General features: G+C 41.6%; 1 protein-coding gene and 1 long non-coding RNA gene across 2 annotated transcripts; one reads left to right on the forward strand and one right to left on the reverse strand.

The window, feature by feature from the left end:
• Positions 1-1,416: 1,416 nt before the first annotated feature.
• On the reverse strand, positions 1,417-7,898 carry meiob (meiosis specific with OB-fold). Its single transcript, XM_021581247.3, has 14 exons — positions 7,043-7,898; positions 5,799-5,903; positions 5,531-5,588; positions 5,122-5,253; positions 4,938-5,010; positions 4,656-4,851; positions 4,348-4,448; positions 4,212-4,264; positions 4,012-4,107; positions 3,770-3,862; positions 2,470-2,614; positions 2,116-2,302; positions 1,928-2,014; positions 1,417-1,784 (listed from the first exon to the last, which is right to left on the reverse strand). The coding sequence occupies exons 2-14, from the start codon at positions 5,865-5,867 to the stop codon at positions 1,680-1,682; spliced, it is 1,395 nt and encodes a 464-aa protein (XP_021436922.1). The 5' UTR covers positions 5,868-5,903; positions 7,043-7,898; the 3' UTR covers positions 1,417-1,679.
• Positions 6,797-19,627, forward strand: LOC149972595 (uncharacterized). The gene is made up of 2 exons (XR_016491127.1): positions 6,797-6,920; positions 18,014-19,627. It is a non-coding gene; the product is annotated as an uncharacterized LOC149972595 (long non-coding RNA).
• Positions 19,628-26,045: the final 6,418 nt, after the last annotated feature.

Raw genomic sequence — 26,045 nt, forward strand, 5'->3', positions numbered from 1 at the left:
AACTTAGGTCAAACGTTTCAGGTAGCCTTCCACAAGTTTCCCACAACAAGTTGGGTGAATTATGGCCCATTCCTCCCGACAGAGCTGGTGTAACTGAGTCAGGTTTGTAGGCCTCCTTGCTCCCATATACTTTTTCAATTCTGCCCACAAATCTTCTATAGGACTGAGGTCAGGGCTTTGTGATGGCCACTCCAATACCTTGACTTTGTTGTCCTTAACCCATTTTGCCTTAACTTTGGAAGTATGCTTGGGGTCATTGTCAATTTGGAAGACCCATTTGAGACCAAGCTTTGAGACCAATGTTTCTTCAATATATTCTCATATTTTCCCGCCTCATGATGCCATCTATTTTGTGAAGTGCACCAGTCCCTCCTGCAGCAAAGCACCTCCACAACATGATGCTGCCACCCCTTTGCTTCACGGATGGGATGGTGTTCTTCGGCTTGCAAGCCTCCCCATTTTTCCACCAAACATAACAATGGTCATTGTGGCCAAACCATTATATTTTTGTTTCATCAGACCAGAGGACATTTCTCCAAAAAGGACAATATTTGTCCCCATGTCCAGTTGCAAACCGTAGTCTGGCTTTTTTTATGGTGGTTTTGGAGCAGTGGCTTCTTCCTTGCTGAGCAGCCTTTCAGGTTATGTCGATATAGGACTTGTTTTACTGTGGATATAGATACTTGTGTACCTGTTTCCTCCAGCATCTTCATAAGGTTCTTTGCTGTTTTTCTGGGATTGAATGGTACTTTTCGCACCAAAGTACGTTCCTCTCTAGGAGACAGAACGCATCTCCTTCCTGAGCGGTATGACGGCTGCGTGGTCCCATGGTGTTTATACTTGCATACTATTGTTTGTACAGATGAACGTGGTATCTTCAGGCATTTGGAAATTGCTCCCAAGGATGAACCAGACTTGTGAAGGTCTACAATTTTCTTTCTGAGGTCTTGGCTGATTTCTTTTGATTTTCCCATGATGTCAAGCAAAGAAGCACTGAGTTTGAAGGTAGGCCTTGAAATACATCCACAGGTACACCTCCAATTGACTCAAATTATGTCATTAGCCTATCAGAAGCTTCTAAAGCCATGACATCATTTTCTGGAATTTTCCAAGCTGTTTAAAGGCACAGTCAACTTAGTGTATGTGAACTTCTGACCCACTGGAATTGTGATACAGTGAATTATAAGTGAAATAATCTGTCTGTAAATAATTGTTGGAAAAATTACTTGTGTCATGCACAAAGTAGATGTCCTAACCAACTTGCCAAAACTATAGTTTGTTAACAAGAAATTAGTGGAGTGGTTGAAAAACAAGTTTTAATGACTCCAACCTAAGTGTATGTAAACATCCGACTTCAACTGTATCTGCACAGTAAACTGGATAGGCCTCCAAGCTCATTAGAGAATAATGCAATGGTTTCAAAAATATTTTTATTCTATAAATATATATACATATATATATTTATCACTATACACATAAATAAAGTACATTACAGCACATATACAATAACAAATAAATAAAGGGAAATAAATATGAAAAATGTGTACATTCTATCTAGGCCTAGCTACAGAACCCACAAGCCATGTCAAAGGTGCATCTCAACCATTATTCACCTAATATGAGAAAGCTACTGAAGGACTCGCCACACTTGGACCCAACCACACAACTGGTGAACGTGATTACTGCAGGGCAGACATGTTCTGCTTCACTTCTCCTGGATCAGCGAGGGAACACTGCAGGACATTGCCTCTCATTCCACTTCTGCTTTTGGGAGAGGGAGCGATCTGAAAGATACAGTAGAATGATGTTTTTTTATGTTCCTCACCTCAAAATTCTGAGAAAAATACTTGACAAGGCTGCCACTGACAGGTTCATTCAAAACTTTTTCAAAGCTAATCAGTACCAATGACATAAGGATTTTACACACCTTGATATATACTTTGCATCTTTCTAAGAGAATCTTCCATTTCATCGCCGTTCGCTCATCCTCTGTTAAACTCACAAACTCCTCGGGCTGCAACAAAAGAGGGCAGAGCTGTCAACCATGGTTGCACATTAGGGCAACTGCACAAATCCAGCATAAGCCCACTTATTATATATTGTATTTCCCCTCACATTGCATCCCAGAGTCTTCTCTGCGACAGTGCCGTTCAGGGAGCAGGACTGCAGGGTTCCTGTGTGGTCTGTCACATCCACCAGAAGATCAAACCCTGTGGTCACAGTCAGAGGCTGGTCTCCCCCAGGGCAGGCTGTGTTGGAGCAGCTCTGAATCTCCTCATTCACCTGGTACCTGCACTTGGAACTGAGCAGGGAGGAGACCAGCACCAATATGTAAATCAGGAAAAAGAAAGGGTGCTAATGTAGTTATGTTTCAATGAGATGAAATGTGTAGTCAGAAAATGTGGGATTTGCTGAGAAATGGTGAATTCAATAATCATGTGTCAAAGTGTATCCACTATTTAAACTTACCACCTGCTTCTGATGACTTTGGAGACAGAGGTGTCTAGATCTAGTTTGGAGATGAAGCTGTAGGTGATTCCACAGAACACCTCCGGGTTCTCCTGGGCTTTGAGTTTGAGCTGGCTCACTGTATACACATCACTGATAGAATCCACTGGAGAGAGGAGAACAGTGGCGTCAATAACAGAGAATCAAACATGTAGACCTAACCAAAGATGACCTATTATTGAGACTCTTGTCCCCCTTGCCCATTTTAAATATTTATTGGAGGATTTTTATTTTTGTATTGCTTGTAACTGTTTCGGGTAATGCAAGTTCTTGTGCTGTTAGGGTAATAATCTGTGTGTAAATGTAATCTGTTGCTGTATTTTTTTGTGTTATCTGTGATCGATTTGTTTGTCTTGTGTAGTTTCTTAATCATTGTACCTCAACTGTATGTGTAAACATGTATACGCAGGGCCCAGCTGTGAAAGAGACCTTGGTCTCAGTCTGTGTCCCTTGTTGAAATAAAGGTATAATAAGAAGAAGAAAAATTACATTGACATGATAGTCGAGTGACTGCTCTATATGCAAAATTCGGGGAACTTTCAATAAATTCCATGGTTTTCCAGAAATCCTGGATGGAGGATACCGGCCCTTCTGCTTATTCCCTCCTGATATCTACGATTGATCCAACCGGGATTTTGGGAAAACCAGGGAATTTATTGGACGTTCCTGGAATTTTGCAACCCTACAGCTCTAACAATGGAAACACATGTCCTCAAAGATGGAAGGCAGGTGGTAGGAAGTGAGATCAGGTGGGGCCATTCTAGCCAATGAGAGGGCAGACACGTGTGTGAAAAACAGGCAACACTCCGATATAAAGTTGTTTCTTTCAGAAGTTGCCGAAATTCCACGTGCGTCCACCTATATCAGTGTGCATTCGTACCAACCTAACCATTACCAAACTTCTATTAGATCAAATAAACCTTACGTAGCAAATTAGCAATTCCATTTTTTGTTGACCAAATTTGACATTCTTTCATTGAAAATTCCTCACTTCACAGTCTTATTTTCATTAACAGATTTTGGGTGGAGTTAACCTTCTTGCTTTGCCTCTTCTTCTCTGGCCTACTCATTAGGGTTCCTGAGTGGCGCAGTGGTCCATGATTGGGAGTCCCATAGGGCAGTGCACAATTGGTCCAGGTTTGGCTGGGGTAGGCCGTCATTGTAAATAAAAATGTGTTCTTAACTGACTTGCCTAGTTAAATTTAAAAAATATGCAAAGTCTCAATTGTATGATAATACTACAGTCATGGTTGTTACCTACCAGGCACATCTCCAGGCCTGTCATCCTCATGCAACACACCAGACTCAGAGACCTCTTTGGCATAGCTGAACAGAAGGCTGGCTTCCTTTGTATCTTATGTATCTCAAAACAGAATCACATTAATTACAGCATAAGGTACTGGAAAATTAAAATATTATATTTGAAAACAATGGTCTACTGTGTCTCAATGGAGAATGTGTTGTAAACAGATGTGATCAATCCAAATAAAGTGATATCCTTACCCGGGTTGACAGTGATTATGGTTTTAGAATTGACTGTTGCTGTCATGCAGTTCCGGAAGCTGTCAAAACCAATCCTGGCATCCGAGATAAAGAGCACTTAAAGTACACAAAAAAGTCTTATTCAGTCAATGACATTTTAAAACAAACACAAAATCTCACATTTCCATTTCACAAAGAATTAGAGCCCACTGTATACCAACCTGTTTCTCTTGGTATCAGAGTCTGAACTAGCTGAATGGCCTCTCTGTCCCAGCTGTGTGATACAAAGGTTATGTTAACTCAGGGGAGAGGATGGGGATATTGAAGACATGTGGGGTACAGTGGAACAATTCCTACCATACTAAGGGAAAAGATGTGACAGAATCATCAAAGAGCTTCACTTCTAGCCTCTGCCCTTTGCGTCCGTCCGCCGTGGTGAAAAACTTTGGCTCTGCGATCTGGAGGGCAGAAATAGTGGTTTGGAAACGCTTTTAGCTTTTCCAATACATATGGTACTTATGCCTCTGGACATGTGAAAATAGGGCCTAGTTTGTGGCTCCTATATTAATAGATACAACTATATAATGATAGTCTAAAGTCACACTAGTGTACCGGATACTACCCTCCTCAAGACCTACTTTACTCTATGCACTCTCAGATCTTACCGACCGAACGGCGGCGAGTATGTTAATGACGGTCCTGTCCAAGCTCTGTCCGTTGGCCACGATGTCTCCCAAAGAGTAGAAGTCCCGGGAGTCCTTCACAGGCAGGTGGAGCAGAGGCAGCAGCCTGTTCATCATCTCTATGTCAGAGCTTATTGATAGCTGGGAGTGAGCTTCACTCACCAGCAACCTGTAGAAGCTGAAACAGAGAAATTGGTTTTGTTACTTGTATTACTAGAGTATAGTCATGTTTAAAAAGAGAACTAACCACTCAGTACACTGCACCTGGGAGTTGAGGGGCAGAATCTATCCTCTTTCTCAGGATCTTTGGTAGCAACTAAAGGATTTTCTATAATAACTGAAGGGGGTAAAATACAGATAAATTAGTGTAATTATCAAAAAGACGAACACATTGTTTCTACATGATGCATTATTTTACATCTTCATAGAATTGAATGCATAATCTTACCACAGTCTCCTATGCGGAAGCTGTTAGAGAGTCCATTGATGTATCCATCGTTGCCCCACAAGGATACATTAATGAAATAGTCTGGCGAGTCTTTGATTGTGAAGCCGAAAGTGAATCTGTCAAAACCAATACCTGAAATGCCAGAGATCAGTTCAGAAAAGTGCCAGTAGAGTGTTCTAGTGAGCAAGCCATAAACTTGAGCACAGTAGGCTACAGCGTAGGCATGCCTTGGGGATAAGTCTATGTTTTGGGAGGACAAAGGCAGGAGGCCTCAGTGGACAGTAGGCTATCACTGAATTTGATACCAGTGATACTACATGAATACTTGGAAGTTGTATTTAGACTATTTGATGCCAGTATGCACCAATATTAAATGATGGGGGAAATATAATGAAATTGAATCCTCAACTTTTCCTGTCTGGAAAGCTTTTGACATCAGTTTTTCCAATGATGACTCCAGCCACTCTCTGAAAAACAGAATAGAAATTTCAACATTTTGTATGCTTCAAACCAATTTAGCCTAATCAATACAACAGTCACAATTCAAAATGATTGTTGTAGTCTTGACAGTTTATTTCACTTCAAGATATCAAATTGGTTGAATCATTTTTTTCAAGACGGTGTATCCACCCACAAGTTAGGTTACTGTAACAATTGTATCATATCACATGACTCACCGGATGTGTTGTATTTGGATGTAAATCAGAAATGGCAACAAAGTCCTTAGCTTGCCTGCTGTATGCCATTTTCCAAGTGTTTATCCAGTTCTAAGGTCTAAGTTGCTGAAATAAAATGAATAGAAAACACACGTGTCAGATATTCTACCTGTGTGAGTTAGTAAATGGGTCATTCCACCCATTCACTGCCTTTTGAGAAGTGTAACTTGGGCAAAACAAACTTTAGATTTTACCTAATTTTAACATTGTTATAAAGAGAAAATGTTAAACTTCATAAAAAACATGTTTTCCCATCTCAAGAGGATAAATACAAAAATAGTAAAACTACAGTAAGTGCCAAATAAAGTAACACGGTTGACCATAACAGGGTTGATCATAACAGGATTGTCAATTGAATGCAAGCTTTAAAAAATTCTAATTGTTAAAACATTTCTAGCCTGTCTATGGGTAACATAGGTTGTTATGCTCAACCCGCTCAGTTTTCCACCACAAAACACCCAACATTTGACATAGAATAGAACCAGCATGCATACCTGCTTCTAATCTATGATTTAACTATTAGATGTTCAATGTTTCTTTAAAAAAATAATTTAAAAGTACTAGTTTCATGAGTGTTCAGTTCATGAAACAGAGTTGACCTTAAAATGAGGGACTGACGTAAATTAATCACTAATCACATTAAATAAATAATGATCTTCAGAAATGACTGTTAAAGCAACAAAATAACTAGGGCTTTACAGTGGTGGTGTAATTTGGGAGAAATGTTGGGATTAAATGGGTTAAAATCTTTCTAGAAGACACAGTGTTGACAGAGGGCATGTCAAAATCCTGAATTTGGGCATTTTATCAAGCCCTTATTCATATTAAAAATCTAATTGATTGAATTGTACATGTGGTCTATTTTAAATGGCACTTCAATTCATATAACAGGCTTTTAAAATTCAATATTGGTGCACAATTTCTAATTAAAATATCACCAGACGCAGGAGGTACTCTTTTAGTGGAACAATAAACATTGGCAACGTTACATTTTTGGGCTAGCTAAATTAGCTAACTACTCTGGCGACCCTCTGCTTCCTGCCAGGCTATCTGCCACGAACCACCTTGCAAGCTAAAAGCCAGGTAAGGCAAACCAATTTTCTCTAAGGTCAGAATAACAAACGATGTCAGATAAAATGCCGGTAATAGATACAAAGCAAATGGGGCCTACTGTTAGTGTTTGTTAGAAAAGCCATTGACATTACCTGGTTCCGTTTGCCTCAGGAGTTAGTTCAGTGAATTTCGCGGGTGTTCCCCCGTCCACCGCACGCGGCGATAGACTAGAAGCAGTTCGAAATGGTACAGTAGCCTTGTTGTTTTTGCAGCGCTGTTTACGGTTAAAGTGTCCGTTTTGGTGGTGGGGGGTGAATAATACTTTATGGTCTAAGAGGCTAATATTCTTGTCTCATCTGCATTGAGAGAGCCTCGTTTTGGATTTCCCCTTGTTCGTTAAGACAGGCAGCCTAACCGTAAGAGCGTTGGGCCAGTAACCGAAAGTGCACTGGTTCGAATACCGAGCCGACAGTAAAAAATATGTTGATGTACCCTTGAGCAAGGCTCTTAACCTTGATTTGCTCCAGGCCCCTTATTACAATGGCTGACACCGTAAAACACCTATCCGGTGTGTATGTGACAATAAAAATAAAGTAAATACACTAGTACAGTAGGTCAGTAATAGCCCAACATTACATTACACTATCATAGAGGAGGCCAATGAAGACCTATCCAAAGCATATTTATTACAAGGTAAATATACTGTATCTTAATCACTGACCTGTCTTTTGCATGTAAAGACAAAGAGGTGTGATTTACAAGCAAGCAAATCCGTATGGACTATGGGCAAACAAAATATGTAAAGGCTATGCCTCTCCACCTTTGAGTTACTCAGTTTGAGATTTTACTCTAACTTTTATACTGTAAATCTATCCACCCTAATATTTTGGCTAGACTTAACCTTTACCTTTCAGATACAACAACGTTCAATACACCTTCCAAAGAACAGTCAAGTCAGGCAGCTGTGCAAACACGTAAAACCGGCAGGAACAATGACGAACTGCCAATGATGCACAGGTGCATTCTACAAGTAGAATATCAAAGCATTATTTGGCATGGCCTGTCTGTTCTGTTCCGTAGCGTTGACGTTCTAGATGTTTCCATTACAAAGAGGGGATAGCCGCAGTGCCTCAGGCTACGGTATTGTCCCTATTCTGAGGCCTAAAATGATCCAACCTACCTGTCAGTCGTTGGTGTGTGTATTTGATGAGACAGCTATGACAGCTCCACCCTTCACCAGATGCTGGGAGCTGCTTTGATACACTAAGCCGGAGCTGGAACACGATACAGTGTGTTACACAGCTGAATGGTTATCAAAAGGTGGAACTGGAAACCGCATTCAGGTTATCGTCAGTCAAGTTCTTTACTCTAATCCTTTTCGCTGTGTGTTGTGTTTTTGGATCAGATGTGTGTGTTGGTTTTCATAGGTTGGACTATGTTTTCTGTTTTTAGTTTAGCCTTACACTGAATGTTATAAATGGTAAATATAGTTATTCTTTGACAACTTTAAAGTAATGATCAACATTAAAATTCCATACAAAGGTGTGTAGGCTGACATTCGAGAGTAAAGTACGGATTTGTCATTTAGGTAGGCCTATTCAATTATCACATTACAAATTCAAATTTCATCAGGCATTTCCTAACAGGGTTTGTGATTCCATTGATCGCACCAAAAATGTATCATGTGAAATCTCCTTTTTTATTGCATGGTTTATTCATAATGAATACAGTATGCTAATTTACTTGGATTTTATATTCAACATAATGGAAAATCAATGTTTACTCGGCCCCTACAATTGATCATTTGTGTTAATTTAGAAATCACATTTTTCACCTATTGGATGTTTTGGAATGCCACTTGTGACATTTGCTTTCATTACTCATTCTGAGTGGAGCAGGTAAGGCACAAGTTTCCAAACAGAGTCACTGATGAACTGCTCTGTGATTGGCCGGCCCTTCGTCTGAGGGTCGGCTTCCATGAGTCCACACCAGGGAGGGCCGGAGGGGTCTGCTGACCCCTGACACTTAACCCTCCTGAACTATTAATCAAACCAGTTTATGTATTTCAGTTGTCTAGAGGGCAGCCATGTTACACCTGGCTCTGACTCGCCCAAAGCCAGGTCCATATTGTCACTGGGACTGTAACACTCTCTATGGTAACACTATTATCAGAGTTGTTCTCACCCGACCCTCCAGTGAAAGGATTTTACGGAAAGTATAATCTGAAACTGAATTATATCACTTGATTTTTGAACAATTGTTTAAGGCAGTTTTTATCTTGGTTATATGAGTAATACCGTTATCTGTCACTCCATATTCCCAAACAGAGGAGAGAGAAGCAAAGTTGTTTTACAGTTATGTGCCATTTGGAAACTGGAGGGAGAGCAGGACTTCTTAACATTCTCAAGTGTTAGGTTACAGGTGGAACAAAGAGCTAGAATCCACATACCAACAATGGAGCTATTGTCAAGAGTCAAATCAGTTGTTCAAAATGGTAATACAGTGATGCTGAAGAGATCAAATCGAAGCAATCATGATAGTTTTTTTTATATGAGAAAAACGTACATTTGCCGAATGCAGAGCCTAATGAACGAATGGTGACAAAATGTACATTTGCCGAATGCAGAGCCTAATGAACGAATGGTGACAAAATGTACATTTGCCGAATGCAGAGCCTAATGAACGAATGGTGACAAAACGTACATTTGCCGAATGCAGAGCCTAATGAACGAATGGTGACAAAACGTACATTTGCCGAATGCAGAGCCTAATGAACGAATGGTGACAAAACGTACATTTGCCGAATGCAGAGCCTAATGAACGAATGGTGACAAAATGTACATTTGCCGAATGCAGAGCCTAATGAACGAATGGTGACAAAACGTACATTTGCCGAATGCAGAGCCTAATGAACGAATGGTGACAAAACGTACATTTGCCGAATGCAGAGCCTAATGAACGAATGGTGACAAAATGTACATTTGCCGAATGCAGAGCCTAATGAACGAATGGTGACAAAACATACATTTGCCGAATGCAGAGCCTAATGAACGAATGGTGACAAAACGTACATTTGCCGAATGCAGAGCCTAATGAACGAATGGTGACAAAACGTACATTTGCCGAATGCAGAGCCTAATGAACGAATGGTGTCAAAATGTACATTTGCCGAATGCAGAGCCTAATGAACGAATGGTGACAAAACGTACATTTGCCGAATGCAGAGCCTAATGAACGAATGGTGACAAAACGTACATTTGCCGAATGCAGAGCCTAATGAACGAATGGTGTCAAAATGTACATTTGCCGAATGCAGAGCCTAATGAACGAATGGTGTCAAAACATAACAACCAGAAAATATAGCATTTTACAAGCATTGGCCAAGGAGCATGGTGGTGCATGTATGGGTGTGTGTTTCCAAAGTGGAACAAGTTTAAAGTACTGTAGAGGTAGGCAACTATGTGTGCACTTCTCTCGAGTATTCCTACCACCTGTCCAACTGCTGTTCTTTAGGCCTAGTCCAGCTGGGAGCTTTAGTAGAACTATGCTCTCTGTCTGTTGTCCATCAGGTCCAATTGACCTGGTATTACTCTGACTGAGGTCTGAAATAGTCTTAATAAGGTGCTGATGAAACCAGCGCAGAGGGAGAGAGCAGTTACATTTCACTGCATGATGTCAGCAGTCAGCACATCAATGCTGAGACTTTAGCTGGTGTAATTATAGGTTTCAGTGTGTGTGTGTGTGTGTGTATGTGCGCGCGAGCAGACGAGCGTGTGTGCTTGTGACCATGTGAGCGTGTGTGTTAGCGAGCATGCCTGTGTGTGCTTGTGACCATGTGAGCGTGTGTGTTAGCGAGCATGCCTGTGTGAGCATGCCTGTGTGTGCCTGTGTGTGCTTGTGACCATGTGAGCGTGTGTGTTAGCGAGCATGCCCATGTGTGCTTGTGACCATGTGAGCGTGTGTGTTAGCGAGCATGCCCGTGTGTGCTTGTGACCATGTGAGCGTGTGTGCTTGCTTGCATGATGCATTGTTTTATACTGTATAAACGGCATCAACTTTACTAAATTCTCACTTTTTATCCACTCAAAATAAAACTCCAGCTTGAAATGCAGTGACTGTCTGTCTGTTAGTATGACATTGCCCAGAGAGCTTTCTTTCCATTTGTCATCTTTACTTTGGAAAGACCAGTGCAGTATTTCAGGAACATCAAAGGTTTCTATCTGAGATGCATTCAGAATCCGAACAAAGAATGTGTAGGTTTGTTCTCCACAGATCGGCCTTGACAGACAGAAACATCTCTCTCCGAGTTTGACCCCACAGTTTTTTCATTTTCTCAGTAAAACAACCCTTTGAAGTTCCAAATAAGAGGGAACACACATTTGTTCAATTATATTTGGGAGAACATATGAAACAGAAGCTTTCATTTCTCTTTGCTGCTTGTGTTCTGCTGAACAATGAGTCCATTTAGTTCTGGAACACAAGAAGGATGGAATGAAATGGGACAAGGTGAGTTAGTGTACTTACAGTAATGTCATTCAATAACAGGATGTGGAATTATGACACTGTTTATGAGCAGATTTCATATGGTAGCTTAAGTATGTAACATGTTTGAAAATATTATTTTTTAACATTAATCACCAATTATATTTGTGTTTTCAGTGCATTAAGTTGCATAAGAAAAATAGTGCTTAGCTATAAAGCCACTAAGCTGAGGCAAGCTTAGACGCACGTGAGGTGGTACCTGGACCGAAACACCGTGTTGATGCTGACGAAGGGTTAAATACATAATGCTCTGACGATCCCTTAACCTATCGATATTCAGTATTTCTAGCATAATCCGTCATCCACTGGAGCAACGCCATGGAGGGTTTTTCTCAGTATTTAGTGTAGATCTCCTCTGCCTGTCACCCGCAGTAGCTCCTCAGGGAGTTGGTTAGGGGAGTCATTAAGTTTCACTGTAGCTCATGTTGATGTATCACACCAGCCCAAACATCATTCATCTCCTGCCCTGAGGACATCTCCTCAGGTTATCCATCCAGGTGGCTCATTAAAGGTGGACCGTATAAGTCTCTGTGTTAAAATTGAAATAATATTGAGAGGGCATCTGTGAGTCTCTTATTGGTGAGGTTGTGAAAATGATGTTAAAATATGAAAACCTGTAGTAGCATCGACATGTCCATCCTCCAAGAACTACATGTCTTACTAATTTTCCCTTTTCAATGACATACTGGCTTCTTTCAAATCAAACTCTGGAATTAGAAGGAAAGGGTTGGTCGCAACTGTCTTTTCCAGTTCCTCTCCTGCTGGATGGTATGCTGGGACTGGTCGTTATGCCCCATATGGTAGGGATCACATTCTGTTATAGGCAACCCTTCATGAAGCATTAATACCAATGTGGCTTGGGTTTTAATAAAAAAGCATGGAACAGATTATGGACTTATCCCAGTCATGTAGAGCAGAAGTGTGGCCAAAAGCCATTCCAGGGATTGGAGAGATGACAGAGGGCAGGAATTTGACTGGTGAGGCTTCCCAGTAATTACCGATCAGGCCCTTGGGATTGATACAGTGGTTACGGAGGAGAACACACAGCAAGCCTACAGACATCACAGACACAGACCCTTGGCAGGCTCATCAGAATATAGTGTAAGAGCTAAGCAGTGCCAGTGAAACCGTCTTAGTGGGTGGGCAGAGAAGCCTTACCCCTGCCCCTAGAGGGAGTGACATCTCTGTCTTTCATTCAGCCACTACCCACACACAAACCACACAAACTGCCAGTGAAAATGAGGCTCTTAGTGGGTGGGCAAAGAAGCCCTCACCCCTGCCCCTACAGGGACTTACATCTCTGTCGTTAAATCAGCATCCATTCTGTGAGGTGACAGGTTAGACTTACAGCATGGGAGGGAGGGGCCCTGGCTCCACTCTCCCTCATAGATTGTCTGTGTCACTTTATAATAAGTTCCTAAATGTAGTCTATGTCTTGCTGAGTGTCACATTATATTTGGTCTCCAAATTGGGCTTAATGCCACCCTGGCTGAATGGCAAGTCTCTTTCTGCTTTAGACAACTTATAGTTTCCTTTCCAAATAAGGCAAACATATGTTGCTCATGTTATTGTCATGTTATTAGATGTCATGTTATGAAATGTAATAACTCATCACCAGGCTTGTAATTACATTAAAATCTATTGTAGTAAAGGTCCACAGTAGAGAATCTATTGTGAGTCATGTACTGTTATTGTTGACTTCCATCATATGCATTGTAATGACTGTATTCAGCAATCCTGATGAGCTATCCCATTAATCAGATGGGGGTGTGGCTACTCTTCAGTCTGGTTTAGCTTGAGTAAGTGGAAATGCAATGCTCTTATTAACAGCACGCTCTCTGTCTCATTGATTTCCATTAGTCTGAACACACCAATACGTCAGCTTGATCAACTCAGGCAAGATGGAACTGAGCAAGTGGCAGTTAGAAATGCATTGGAATGGCATCCTGTGTGAAGATACATTTACATTGTTAAAAGACACATTAAGTTAAACACACACACACACACCAACCCTTCTCCTTATCCCCTTATCATCGGGAGCCCATCAATATCATATTACCTGTTCTTTTAGTTGTGTATTGATCACAGCAGGCCTGGTTATGTGTGGAACGACGGGCACTAATACCTCAGCCTGACTGTCACTGTGTCAGATAATGGCCTGGACACTGCACAGCATTATGGTCGTCAGGCCGTCCTGACTAGCTGCTGATCGATCCCTGGGAGTGTGAAAGGTCTCTGATTGCAGTGTGTCTTGTCTCCATGGTATAGATGGTTACCTGTTGTCTCTGGAGGAGTTCTTTCTGTTTAACCCGTTGGTACTAGGATAATTTCCACGTAAAAGGACCCATGAGCAACAACATGTGAAGGTCATAGGAGCATGTCAAATTGAGCGTCAAATGAAAGCTAAGAGTCTATATGTTTGAGAAATTAAGGCATATACTTTTTTTCACCATTTTCCATCCTACAAATTAGGCATGAGCAAAGGCTTTGATTTCTGGTCAAGCAGATGGAAAAGGGGTCTTAGACAACATCTAGCAGAAAATGTCTTACAAGGTATTAGAAATACATTAAAGCACATTAATGTGCACCTGCCAACTGATATCAACACTTAGATGTAGTTTTGAAGCCTTCTGTAAGTTTAAGAAACATTGCCTTGTGCTTTGAAATGACCAAATCGGTAACGGAATTTCTGAAAAATCTAATTGGCTACAATGGGAAATTATAGTAGCCACACACCACAGTTGGGTTCACAAGTTTGGACAGTACAGTTCAATATAATTCAGTACAGTAGTGTTCAGTACAGTAAACAGTAGAGCACACTAGAGTTGAGTACACTATAATGTATTGTAGTGATCTGTGCTCTACTATACTCTACTGTACTGAACTATACTCTACTATGTTTTACTGTACTGTGCTCTACTGCATTCTACTGTACTGTACTGAACTCTACTTTACTATACAAAATTATAGCATACTGTACTCTACTGTTATGTGCTGTGCTGTACTGTACTCTGTTGTACTCTACTGTACTGTACTCTACTGAACTGTACTGTACTAAATTATAATGTACTGTACTCTACTGTTATGTGCTGTACTGTACCTTACTGAACTCTACTGTACTCTAATGTGCTGCACTGTACTGTACTCTATTGTGCTGTACTGTACTGTACTATACTCTACTGTAATATACTGAGCTCTACTGTGCTGTACTTTGATGTCCAAACTTGTGAAACATAGACATCTATGATCGGTTCAGATTTGGTCTGGTCCTGACCAACCAAATTTGGTCTTGTTCGGGGGCAGAGCTTATTAAAATAATAGCCCGTGTGTAGAATAATTACCAAATATGCAAAGGAGGAAATTGCATATTTTTACCTTTGTGTACCTATTTAGGATACATCCCCATGAAGAGAATTACATTTGCAGTATATCTATAATTATGTATTTATGTATAGTACAGATCAAGAACCCATGATAATATTCTGTTACCGCAATACCGTTACTGGTTGTAAATCCCCTTCACTTACTGTAGTTCAATAACCCCCCCCCCCCCCCCCCCCCCAAAATGTCAAAGTCAATGTGTCATGTCATAGCTGACGCCCATTCTTTCTGCAGACATCTTTGAATCTCGGAGCAGAAACATAACAGACGCATAAAACATTTAACCATAAATTCTGTTAACAAACTTTGCGTCTGTACAGTTCTTCCAGTAAATGTGTTTTAATAAAATGTTCAGTGTAAATTGTTTCAAAAGTAGTCCTTGTGAATAGAGTTGTCGCTGATCCATATTTATATGTAGAAATTCTCATTCACCCCTTTAGATTTGTGTGTATTAGGTAGTTGTTGTGGAATTGTTAGATTACTTGTTAGATATTGCTGCACTGTCAGAACTAGAAGCACAAGCATTTTGCTACACTCAAATGAACATCTGCTAACCATGTGTATGTGACCAATAACATTTGATTTGATGTATGGTTTGTTAAGCTTTGAAATCGGGTTTTGTTTGGCATACATTTTAAGTGAACAATCTGAATCTGTGGAATTACCCATAGTCAGCGTGTTACAGTGGACTAATGTAGTTTTAAGATACTTCAGAAGGGGCTTATACACTATATATACAAAAGTATGTGGACACCCCTTCAAATGAGTTGATTCGGCTATTTCAGCCACACCCGCTGCGATGCAATATCCATTGACAAACATTGGCAGTAGAATGTCCTTACTGAAGAGCTCAGTGACTTTCAACATGGCACCATTATAGTCAGTTCATCACATTTTTGCCCTGCTAGAGCTGCCCTGGTAAGTGCGGTTATTGTGAAGTGGATATGTCTAGGAGAAACTATGACTTAGCCATGAAGTAGTAGGCCAGACAAGCTCACAGAACGGGACCGCCGAGTGCTGAAGCAGGTAGCGCATAAAAATCGTCTGTCCTCGCTTGCAACACTTACTACTGAGTTCCAAACTGCCTCTGGAAGCAACGTCAGCACAATACTTGTTCGTCGGGAGCTTCATGAAATGGGTTTCCATGGCCGAACAGCTGCACACAAGCCTAAGATCACCATGTGCAATGCTAAGCATCTGCTGGAGGGGTGTAAAGCTAACCGCCATTGAACTCTGGAGCAATTGGAAACGCTCTCTGAAAAATCTGGGTTTGGCGGATGCCAGGAGAACGCTACCTGCCCCAATGCATAGTGCCAACTGTAAAGTTTGATGGATGAGGTATAATGGTCTGGGGCTGTTTGTCATGGTTCAGGCTAGGCCCCTTAGCTCCATTGAATGGAAATCTTAATGCTACAGCATACAATGACATTCTAGACAATTATGTGCTTCCAACTTTGTGGCAACAGTTTGTAGAAGGCCATTTCCTGTTTCAGCATGACAATGTCCCCGTGCACAAAGTGAGGTCCATACAGAAATGACTGGCTTGCTCAGAGCCCTGAGCTCAACTCCACCGAACACTTTTGGGATGAATTGGAACACCGAATGCGAGCCAGGCCTAATCGCCCAACATCAGTGCCTGACCTCACTAAAGCTCTTGTGGCTGAATGGAAGCAAGTCCCCGCTGCAATGTTCCAGCATCTAGTGGAAATCCTACCCAGAAGCTTGACGACTGTTATAGCAGCAAAGGGGGCACCAACTCCATGTTAATGCCCATGGTTTTGGAATGAGATGTTTGACGAACAGGTGTCCACATACTTATGGTCATATAGTGTAGCTAGCCGAAATATGCATGTTGCAAATGCAACCATTGATCAATGCCTGAGCTTAATGTCAGTTTACAGTCTGTTTACTATTTTGGGTCATTGTCATTGCAATTGTCTGTCTTTGGACGTCTGGAGTGACAGTTAAAGTCGTGGGCAATAGTAGTATTCATATATTTAGTTTTTTGTCTTTATCAATGTTCGATTTTTATCATCCCTCAAATCACAGAATGTCAGAGTGATGTATTGTCTTTAGGGGGACATTTGCCCTCGGGATGACTTATTTTCCAAAGTAGGACCATGGCAGACAGAATGGAAGACAGAAAGACATGGCTAAAACTTTAAGTAGTAGTGATAAATTAGCCTCGATTGTCTTGTCTCTCTTGACATCACAAACTGTTTAATGGTGAAGTAAATTTTCTGAACATGATGGTTTCTCATGATCCTGTACATGAACATTATCATTAGGCTTGTGTGTGTGGTGTGTGTGTGTGTGCGTGCGTGCGGGTGCGTGCGTGTGTGTGTGTGAGAGAGAGAGGGAGGGAGAACGACTGATAGAGAGAATATGAATGAGATTCAGCGTGTGTGGTATAAATCCATTCCGTCTATTTTTCTCAATCCAGTGTTCCCCTCTCTAGAGATGATGATCTCCTCACACACTACACACACACACACACACACAGCAAATTCACACTGAAAATCCAGTGCTCCAAGGCTGTATGTGACATGGGTCTTATTGAATATCATCATAAATCTCTGACCCCCAAACAGCCTCTCAGAGAATATTAAATAATGAGAGTTGGGGAGGTGATCTCTGCTATATTTCTATATTTTGCCTGTCTTTTTCTTGACCTAGAGATGTGGGAATAAACCGAAGTCTAGTCTCCCACCAGTTCACAGGAAGTGGACATTGTCTCAGATTTGGTCACTAATCACTGGAGAAAATACTTATTCAATGTAAGCAGAGTGTCAGCATTTTGTTTGGGTCGCTGGTGATGTGAGGATGAATCTTTAATACCTCAAAATACATGATCAAATAAACACACAAAAGAAGTTGTTTTAAATGAATAATCTAGTCAATTGAAATTGCTCATGTTTATATAACCGGCACTAGAAGTGACTGTGTTTTGAATTTCTTGAAACATGCCCCTGTGTCAGTCCCCTGTGCCATGTCCCCTGTGTCAGTCCCCAGTGTCATGTCCATTGTGTCAGTCTCTGTGCCAGATCCACAGTGTCAGGTCCTATGTGTTCGGCTTCATCCACTGGCTGACATAGACACTTTCCTCCTCTCTCCATTCCTCCTCTCCTTTTGTCCTCACTCCTCTCTTAGATGGAAATTAATAGGCTGGAAGCTAATCAGGCACCATCTCTCCTCCTCAGATAGAAATAGTCCCCATCTCATCTAGACCATAGAACATCAGTGTGAGACATCCATCCACCAGAACAGAGGAGACATGGCCTTCCATCCACCAGACCAGAGGAGACATGGCCCTCCATCCACCAGACCAGATGAGACATGGCCTTCCATCCACCAGACCAGAGGAGACATGGCCTTCCATCCACCAGACCAGAGGAGACATGGCCTTCCATCCACCAGACCAGAGGAGACATGGCCTTCCATCCACCAGACCAGAGGAGACATGGCCTTCCATCCACCAGACCAGAGGAGACATGGCCTTCCATCCACCAGACCAGAGGAGACATGGCCTTCCATCCACCAGACCAGAGGAGACATGGCCTTCCATCCACCAGACCAGAGGAGATCTGACTCCCTCTGCAATACACACTGGACATCTATTAAGTGGCATGGCATCTGATTGACCTTTTGGAGAGTGACCGGTTTTGAAAGGGGTGAGGGTGTTGCTTGTCCCTTCTTGAGGATTGTGGGGGATTTGCAGTGAGTAAGTGATCAGAGTACAAGACAGGTGGTGAATGTAGGCTTTGGAAACAGCTGTATAATCACAGGCTGAACACAGAGACAGAGGATAGTAATAATAGGTACTATAAGGAAGTGAAGCCACTCAACCGTGCTGTTGAACAGGTCTTGTCCTTCTACCTTCCACACACACACACACACACACACACACACACACACAGTGGCCATTCACAACTTCCATGAATACAGCTACTTGACCTCCACTGAAAGGGTCAACAATTGCTTTGATCTGAGGTGATCTGAGGGGTGACTTCCAGGCTTATTCCCTGCCTGCATGAGCCTTATTAATTGATATTTTCCACTGACTATGGCTACACAGTGGTCAGGCTTTCACAGGAACCTCCAGGGAGATGTATGGGGTGTAATGTCTGAGAAGAGGTTTCAGGACCCGCTCTACAGACCTCGTTTTGAGCCCGTCTGGTTGTTTGCAAATCATTATGGTCGAGCATCAATGCAATGCATCAAGTCAGCTGGTGAAAAGATAGATATCTACTTTGAGGGCTCTAGTACTGAAATATAAAGGATCTAGTACTGAAATATAAAGGCTCTAGTACTGAAACATAAAGGATCTAGTTCCATAACATAAAGGGAACTTTTAGCTCGGGGAACTCTCAAAGTCAATCCCTTCCCTCTCTCTCTCCTCTTCAATGAATGGAATCCTCTGACTTTCAACATGCTATACCCAAAGAGCAATAAGACACTATTGTTGCTGTTCTCTGTGGGGGTTTTCTTGTTCTCCACTTGTATAGTCCCCCTCTTCTTCCCCCAGTTCTACATTATTGAACCTTGGCCTGTCCATTCTAATCACCAGTCTCTCTTCTTTAGTACAACCAATGATTACATCTTAAAACACACCTTTTGGGGTTTGCTTTTCCTTAGGGTGCTTTTTAGTCTTACAGTTTTTATTGTTCTACTTTAGTTTTTTTATCCTCTTATGTTTGTTGTGTAGTACATATGAATATTTATATTTATTTTTTTCCTGTAAACCACATTGCGTTGCATTCCGTGTCTGAAATGTGCAGCGTAAATAAAGCTTCATTTGATATGATGATTGAAAATGTGATTATCAGGGCAATTTTATTATGTATCAGCTTCCTTAAATCCAGTATATCCATATTGTTACGAGACACCTAGATAATAGAAATGGAGGGACAAATGGCAATAAAATGAATAAATAGTGTAGTCAGTAGTTCCTAGCCTGGTATTCATATAGTGTAGTCAGTAGTTTATAGTCTGGTTCTAGCATGGTGTTCATATAGTTTAGTCAATAGTTTATAGCCTGGTGATTATATAGTGTAGTCAGTAGTTTCTAGCCTGGTGCTTATATAGTGTAGTCAGTAGTTTCTAGCCTGGTGCTTATATAGTGTAGTCAGTAGTTTATAGTCTGGTTCTAGTCTGGTGTTCAAATAGTGTAGTCAATAGTTTCTAGCTTAGTGTTCATATAGTGTAGTCAATAGTTTTTAGCCTGGTGCTTATATAGTGTAGTCAATCGTTTCTAGCCTGGTTCTAGCATGGTGTTCATATAGTGTAGTCAGTAGTTTCTATCCTGGAGTTCATATAGTGGTAGTCAGTAGTTTCTAACCTGGTTCTAGCATGGTGTTCATATAGTGTAGTCAGTAGTTTCTAACTTGGTTCTAGCATGGTGTTCATATAGTGTAGTCAGTAGTTTCTAACCTGGTTCTAGCATGGTGTTCATATAGTGTAGTCAGTAGTTTATATCCTGGTGTTCATATAGTGTAGTCAGTAGTTTCTATCCTGGTGTTCATATAGTGGTAGTCAGTAGTTTCTAATCTGGTTCTAGCATGGTGTTCATATAGTGGTAGTCAGTACTTTCTAACCTGGTTCTAGCATGGTGTTCATATAGTGTAGTCAGTAGTTTCTATCCTGGTGTTCATATAGTGGTAGTCAGTAGTTTCTAGCCTGGTTCTAGCATGGTGTTCATATAGTGTAGTCAGTAGCTTCTAACCTGGTTCTAGCCTGGTGTTCATATAGTGGTAGTCAGTAGTTTCTAGCCTGGTTCTAGCATGGTGTTCAAATAGTGTAGTCAGTAGCTTCTAACCTGGTTCTAGCCTGGTGTTCATATAGTGGTAGTCAGTAGTTTCTAACCTGGTGTTCATATAGTGTAGTCAGTAGTTTCTATCCTGGTGTTCATATAGTGGTAGTCAGTAGTTTCTAACCTGGTTCTAGCATGGTGTTCATATAGTGGTAGTCAGTAGTTTCTAACCTGGTTCTAGCATGGTGTTCATATAGTGTAGTCAGTAGTTTCTATCCTGGTGTTCATATAGTGGTAGTCAGTAGTTTCTAACCTGGTTCTAGCATGGTGTTCAAATAGTGTAGTCAGTAGCTTCTAACCTGGTTCTAGCCTAGTGTTCATATAGTGTAGTCAGTAGTTTCTAGCCTGGTTATAGCCTCGTGTTCACATAGTGTAGTTAGTAGTTTTTAGCCTGGTGCCGGAGAAGAAGAAGTTTTACATGGCCCCAACTGATTGTTTTTTTGTTCATTTATTTGCGTTGTTTGTAACTTGTTTTTTGTGTTGCCGCTACCGTCTCTTATGACAGAAAATAACTTCTGGACATTAGGACTGCAATTACTCACCACGGACTGGCAGAATCATTTTTTTCCTTTAACGAGTCTGACCAGCCCGATGCGAACGATATACTGCTTTCTCGGGAACAGGCCCAGATCCCCGTGATTGCGTGATGAGGAGGTGGAGAAAAAGGGACCAGAGGGCGGGCTGCCTTCTGAGAATTCGTAGGCGATCGAAATAAACCCACACTTCTTTCCATTCTGCTGGCAAACGTGCACTCTTTGGAGAATAAAATAGATGACCTACGGGGAAGATTAAACTACCAACGGGACATTCAAAACTGTAATATCTTATGCTTCACGGAGTCGTGGCTGAATGACGACACTATCATCATACAGCTGGCTGGTTATACGCTGTACCGGCAGGATAGAACAGCAGTGTCTGGTAAGAGAAGGGCCGGCGGACTATGTATTTTTGTAAATAACAGCTGGTGCATGACATCTAAGGAAGTCTCGAGCTATTGCTCGCCTGAGGTAGAGTATCTCATGATACGCTGTAGACCACACTATCTACCTAGAAAGTTTTCATCTGTATTTTTCGTAGCTGTTTACATACCACCACAGTCAGAGGCTGGCACAAAGACAGCATTGAATGAGCTGTATTCCGCCATAAGCAAACAAGAAAACCCTCACCCAGAGGCAGCGCTCCTAGTTAATGCAGGGAAACTTAAATTAGTTTTACCAATGTGGCAGGGCTTGCAAACCATTACAGACTACAAAGGGAAGCAGAGCCGAGAGCTGCCCAGTGACACGAGCCTGCCAGACAAGCTAAACTACTTTGTTGCTCGCTTCGAGGCAAATAACACTGAAACATGCATGAGAGCACCAGCTGTTCCAGGAGGACTGTGAGATCACGCTCTCCGCAGCCGATATGAGTAAGATATTTAAACAGGTCAACATTCACAAGGCCGCAGGGCCAGAATGATTACCAGGACGTGTACTGCGAGCATGCGCTGACCAACTGGCAAGTGTCTTCACTGACATTTTCAACCTCTCCCTGTCCGCGTCTGTAATACTAACATGTTTTAAGCAGACCACCATAGTGCATGTGCCCAAGAACACTAAGGTAACCTGCCTAAATGACTACCAACCCGTAGCACTCACATATGTAGTCATGAAGTGCTTTGAAAGGCTGGTCTTGGCTCACATCAACACCATTATCCCAAGAACCCTAGACCCACTCCAATTTGCATACCGCCCCAACAGATCCACAGATGATGCAATTTCTATTGCACTCCACACTGCCCTTTCCCACCTGGGCAAAAGGAACACCTATTTGAGAATGCTATTCATTGATTACAGCTCAGCGTTCAACGCCATAGTGCCCTCAAAGCTCATCAATAAGCTAAGGACCATGGGACTAAACACCTCCCTCTGTAACTGGATCCTGATCTTCCTGACGGGCCGCCCCCAGGTGGTAAGGGTAGGTAACAACACATCCTCCACGCTGATCCTCAAGGGCCCCTCAAGGGTGCGTGCTCAATTCCCTCCTGTACTCACTGTTCACTCATGACTCCATGGCCAGGCACGACTCCAACATCGTCATTAAGTTTGCTATGACACAACAGTGGTAGGTCTGATCACCGGCAACGACGAGACAGCCTATAGGGAGGAGGTCAGAGACCTGGCTGTGTGGTGCCAGGACAACAACCTCTCCATCATCATCAAGACAAAGGAGATGATTGTGGACTACAGGAAAAAGAGGACAGAGCACGCCCCCATTCTCATCAACCGGGCTGCAGTGGAGCAGGTTGAGAGCTTCAAGTTCATTGGTGTCCACATCACCAACAAACTAACATGGTCCATGCACACCAAGACAGTCATGAAGAGGGCACAACAAAACCTATTCCCCCTCAGGAGACTGAAAAGATTTGGCATGGGTCCTCAGATCCTCAAAAGGGTTTACAGCTGTACCATCGAGAGCATCCTGACTGGTTGCATCACTGTCTGGTATGGCAACTGTTTGGCCTCCGACCTCAAGGCACTACAGAGGGTAGTGCAAACAGCCCAGTACATCACTGGGGCCATGCTTTCTGCCATCCAGGACCTCTATACCAGGCGCTGTCATAGGAAGGCCCTAAAAATTGTCAAAGACTCCAGCCACCCTAGTCATAGACTGTACTGGAGAGCCAAGTACTGCTGCTCTTTAATTTCTTGTTACTTTTATTTATTATTCTTATCCGTATTTTTAGACTGCATTGTTGGTTATTGTTGGCTCATAAGTTAATATTTCACTGTAAGGTCTACCTACACCTGTTGCATGTGACTAATAAATAATTTGATTTGATTTGATATAGTGCAGTCAGAAGTTTTTAGCCTGGTGTTCATTGTGGACATACTGGGTGTGAGTTATGTAAATTCCACATCTATATATCTATTCTGTTTATTGTGGCAGCACCATTTCACTGTGTCAAATTCCTTTACATGAAAATGTATTTGTCAAAGGAAGGGGATTCTGATTCTGATTAAATAAGAACTTTGATGTCTACATACTGTAAATGAGACACCAAATACATGAGGTACCAACCAAAAACAGTAAGTACAGTGCCAGTCAAAAGTTTGGACACATCACCTCATTCAATAGTTTTTTCCTACATTGTAGAATAATAGTGAATACATCAAAACTATGAAATAACACATAAGGAATCATGTAGTAACCAAACAAGTGTTAAACAAATCAAAATATATTTTATATTTGAGATTCTTCTAAGTAACCACCCTTGTCCTTGATAACAGCTTTGCACGCTCTTGGCATTCTCTGAACCATCTTCACCTGGAATGTGAGTTGACACAAATGCTGAGCACTTGTTGACTGCTTTTCCTTCACTCTGTGGCCAAACCATCTCAATTGGGTTGAGGTCAGGGGATTGTGGAGGCCAGGTTATTTGATGCAACACTCCATCAACCTCCTTGGTCAAATAAACCCTTACACAGCCTGGAGGTGTGCTGGGTCATTGTCCTGTTGGTGTATCACTGCAGAATGCTGTGGTAGTCATGCTGGTTAAGTGTGCCTTGAATTCTAAATAAATCACTGACTATGTCACCAGCAAAGCACCCCCACACCATCACACCTCCTCCTCCATGCTTCACGGTGGGAACCACACTTGTGGAGATCATCCGTTCACCTACTCTGCGTCTCACAAAGACATGTCGGTTGGAACCAAAAATCTCAAATTGGGACTCATCAGACCAAAGGACAGATTTCCACCGGTCTAATGTCCATTGCTCGTGTTTCTTGGCCCAAGCAATATTTTCTTCTTATTGGTGTCCTTTGGTAGTGGTTTCAATGCAGCAATTCAACCATGAAGGCCTGATATCATGCAGTCTCCTCTGAACTGTTGATGTTGAGATGTGTCTGTTACTTTAACTCTGTGAAGCATTTATTTGGACTGCAATTTCTGAGACTGGTAACTGTAATGAACTTATGCTCTGCAGCAGAGGTAACTCTGGGTCTTCCTTTCCTTTTGGGGTCCTCATGAGAGCCAGTTTCATCATAGCACTTGATGGTTTTTGTGACTGCACTTGAATAAACTTTAAAATTTCTTGAAATGTTCCATATTGACTGACCTTCATGTCTTAACCGTTAAAGTAATGATGGACTGTCATTTCTCTTTGCTTATTTGACCTGTTCTTGCCATAATATGGACTTGGTCTTTTATCAAATAGGTCTATCTTCTGTATACCACCCCTTCCTTGTCTTTTATCAAACTGATTGGCTCAAACGCATTAAGAAGGAAAGAAATTCCACAAATTAACTTTTAACAAGGCACACCTGTTAACTGAAATGCATTATAGGTGACTACCTGGTGAAGTTGGTTGAGAGAATGACAATGGTGTGAAAAGTTGTCATCAAAATATATGTTGATTTGTTTAACACTTTTTTTGGTTACTACAAGTATGTGTTATTTCATAGTTTTGGTGTCTTCACTATTATTCTACAATGTAGAAAATAGTAAAAATAAAGAAAAACCCTTGAATGAGTAGGTGTGTCCAAACTTTTGACTGGTACTATATATTAGTCTGAAGGCCAGTAAAGATAAGTGCCCACGGATCAATATCACAGACCAATATGAATACCCTCATGCATATATATGATAAATCACACATTAAGTAATATTTTACAAATGTGTGATAGCGACCTGGGGCCAACCCTGGTCTAAATCACCTTGACACAGGGACATGGTAGGTATAAGCACATATCCCAGAGCCTATAAACTAAACAGGCAGTTATTGATTCTGCTCAGCCATCTTCCTTCACCCCGGGTCCCGGAGGTTAAGTTTGCAATATTAATGGATCCTCTAGAATAGGGAGTATACCTGTGTCCCAAATGGCACTCTATCCCCTATATAGTGCACTACTTTTGACAATGGCTGTGGTCAAAAGTGCACTATATAAGAAATAGGGTGCCATTTGGGAAGCACCCAGGGAGTGTGTCTGGGCGGCTCCATTGGCCAACGCCGCAGCACTGGAGCGGTCAGCAGTTTATGATGGTGAGGCCAACAGGTCAATGGGGAATCAGGGGTCAAAAATGGCCATCCCAAATGTCTCCAATGACCCTGGCCAATTGATTGCTTACACATCAGAAAGCTTCCTTTTTGCATTAACTTCAAATTTAGCCCTGGACTCTACAGGGCCATATGACCCACACCACCTCTCTACCTCCCCTCTCTCTACACATCCGCTGGAAGACTGACTGGTCTGACGTGACTGAACAGTAGATCACATGGTGTGGATATTTCATAGAAAGGTATTTTATTCTGAAATGTTGACTTATTTGATGAAAACAAGACAGTTGTTTTGTAATAAAAGCTTTAGTAAAATATCAGCATTTTGAAAAACAGAAGTAGAAGATAAAACATTGTAATTTGATAAATGATGCTTTCCAGAAA

This window comes from Oncorhynchus mykiss, chromosome 23 (assembly GCF_057628025.1).
Source record: "Oncorhynchus mykiss isolate SJ-2025 chromosome 23, ASM5762802v1, whole genome shotgun sequence".
Taxonomy (NCBI): Eukaryota; Metazoa; Chordata; class Actinopteri; order Salmoniformes; family Salmonidae; genus Oncorhynchus; species Oncorhynchus mykiss.

Bases quoted from the DNA above. Each gene is read 5' to 3' on its own strand.
- meiob (XM_021581247.3), bottom strand. From the start codon at position 5,867: ATGGCATACAGCAGGCAAGCTAAGGACTTTGTTGCCATTTCTGATTTA. The intron at 2,303-2,469 runs GTAAGTTTAAAT...CTCCCTGCTCAG, and splicing joins AAAGTCATCAGAAGCAGGTG to TTCCAAGTGCAGGTACCAGG. The intron at 1,785-1,927 runs GTGTGTAAAATC...TGTATCTTTCAG, and splicing joins GATGCAAAGTATATATCAAG to ATCGCTCCCTCTCCCAAAAG.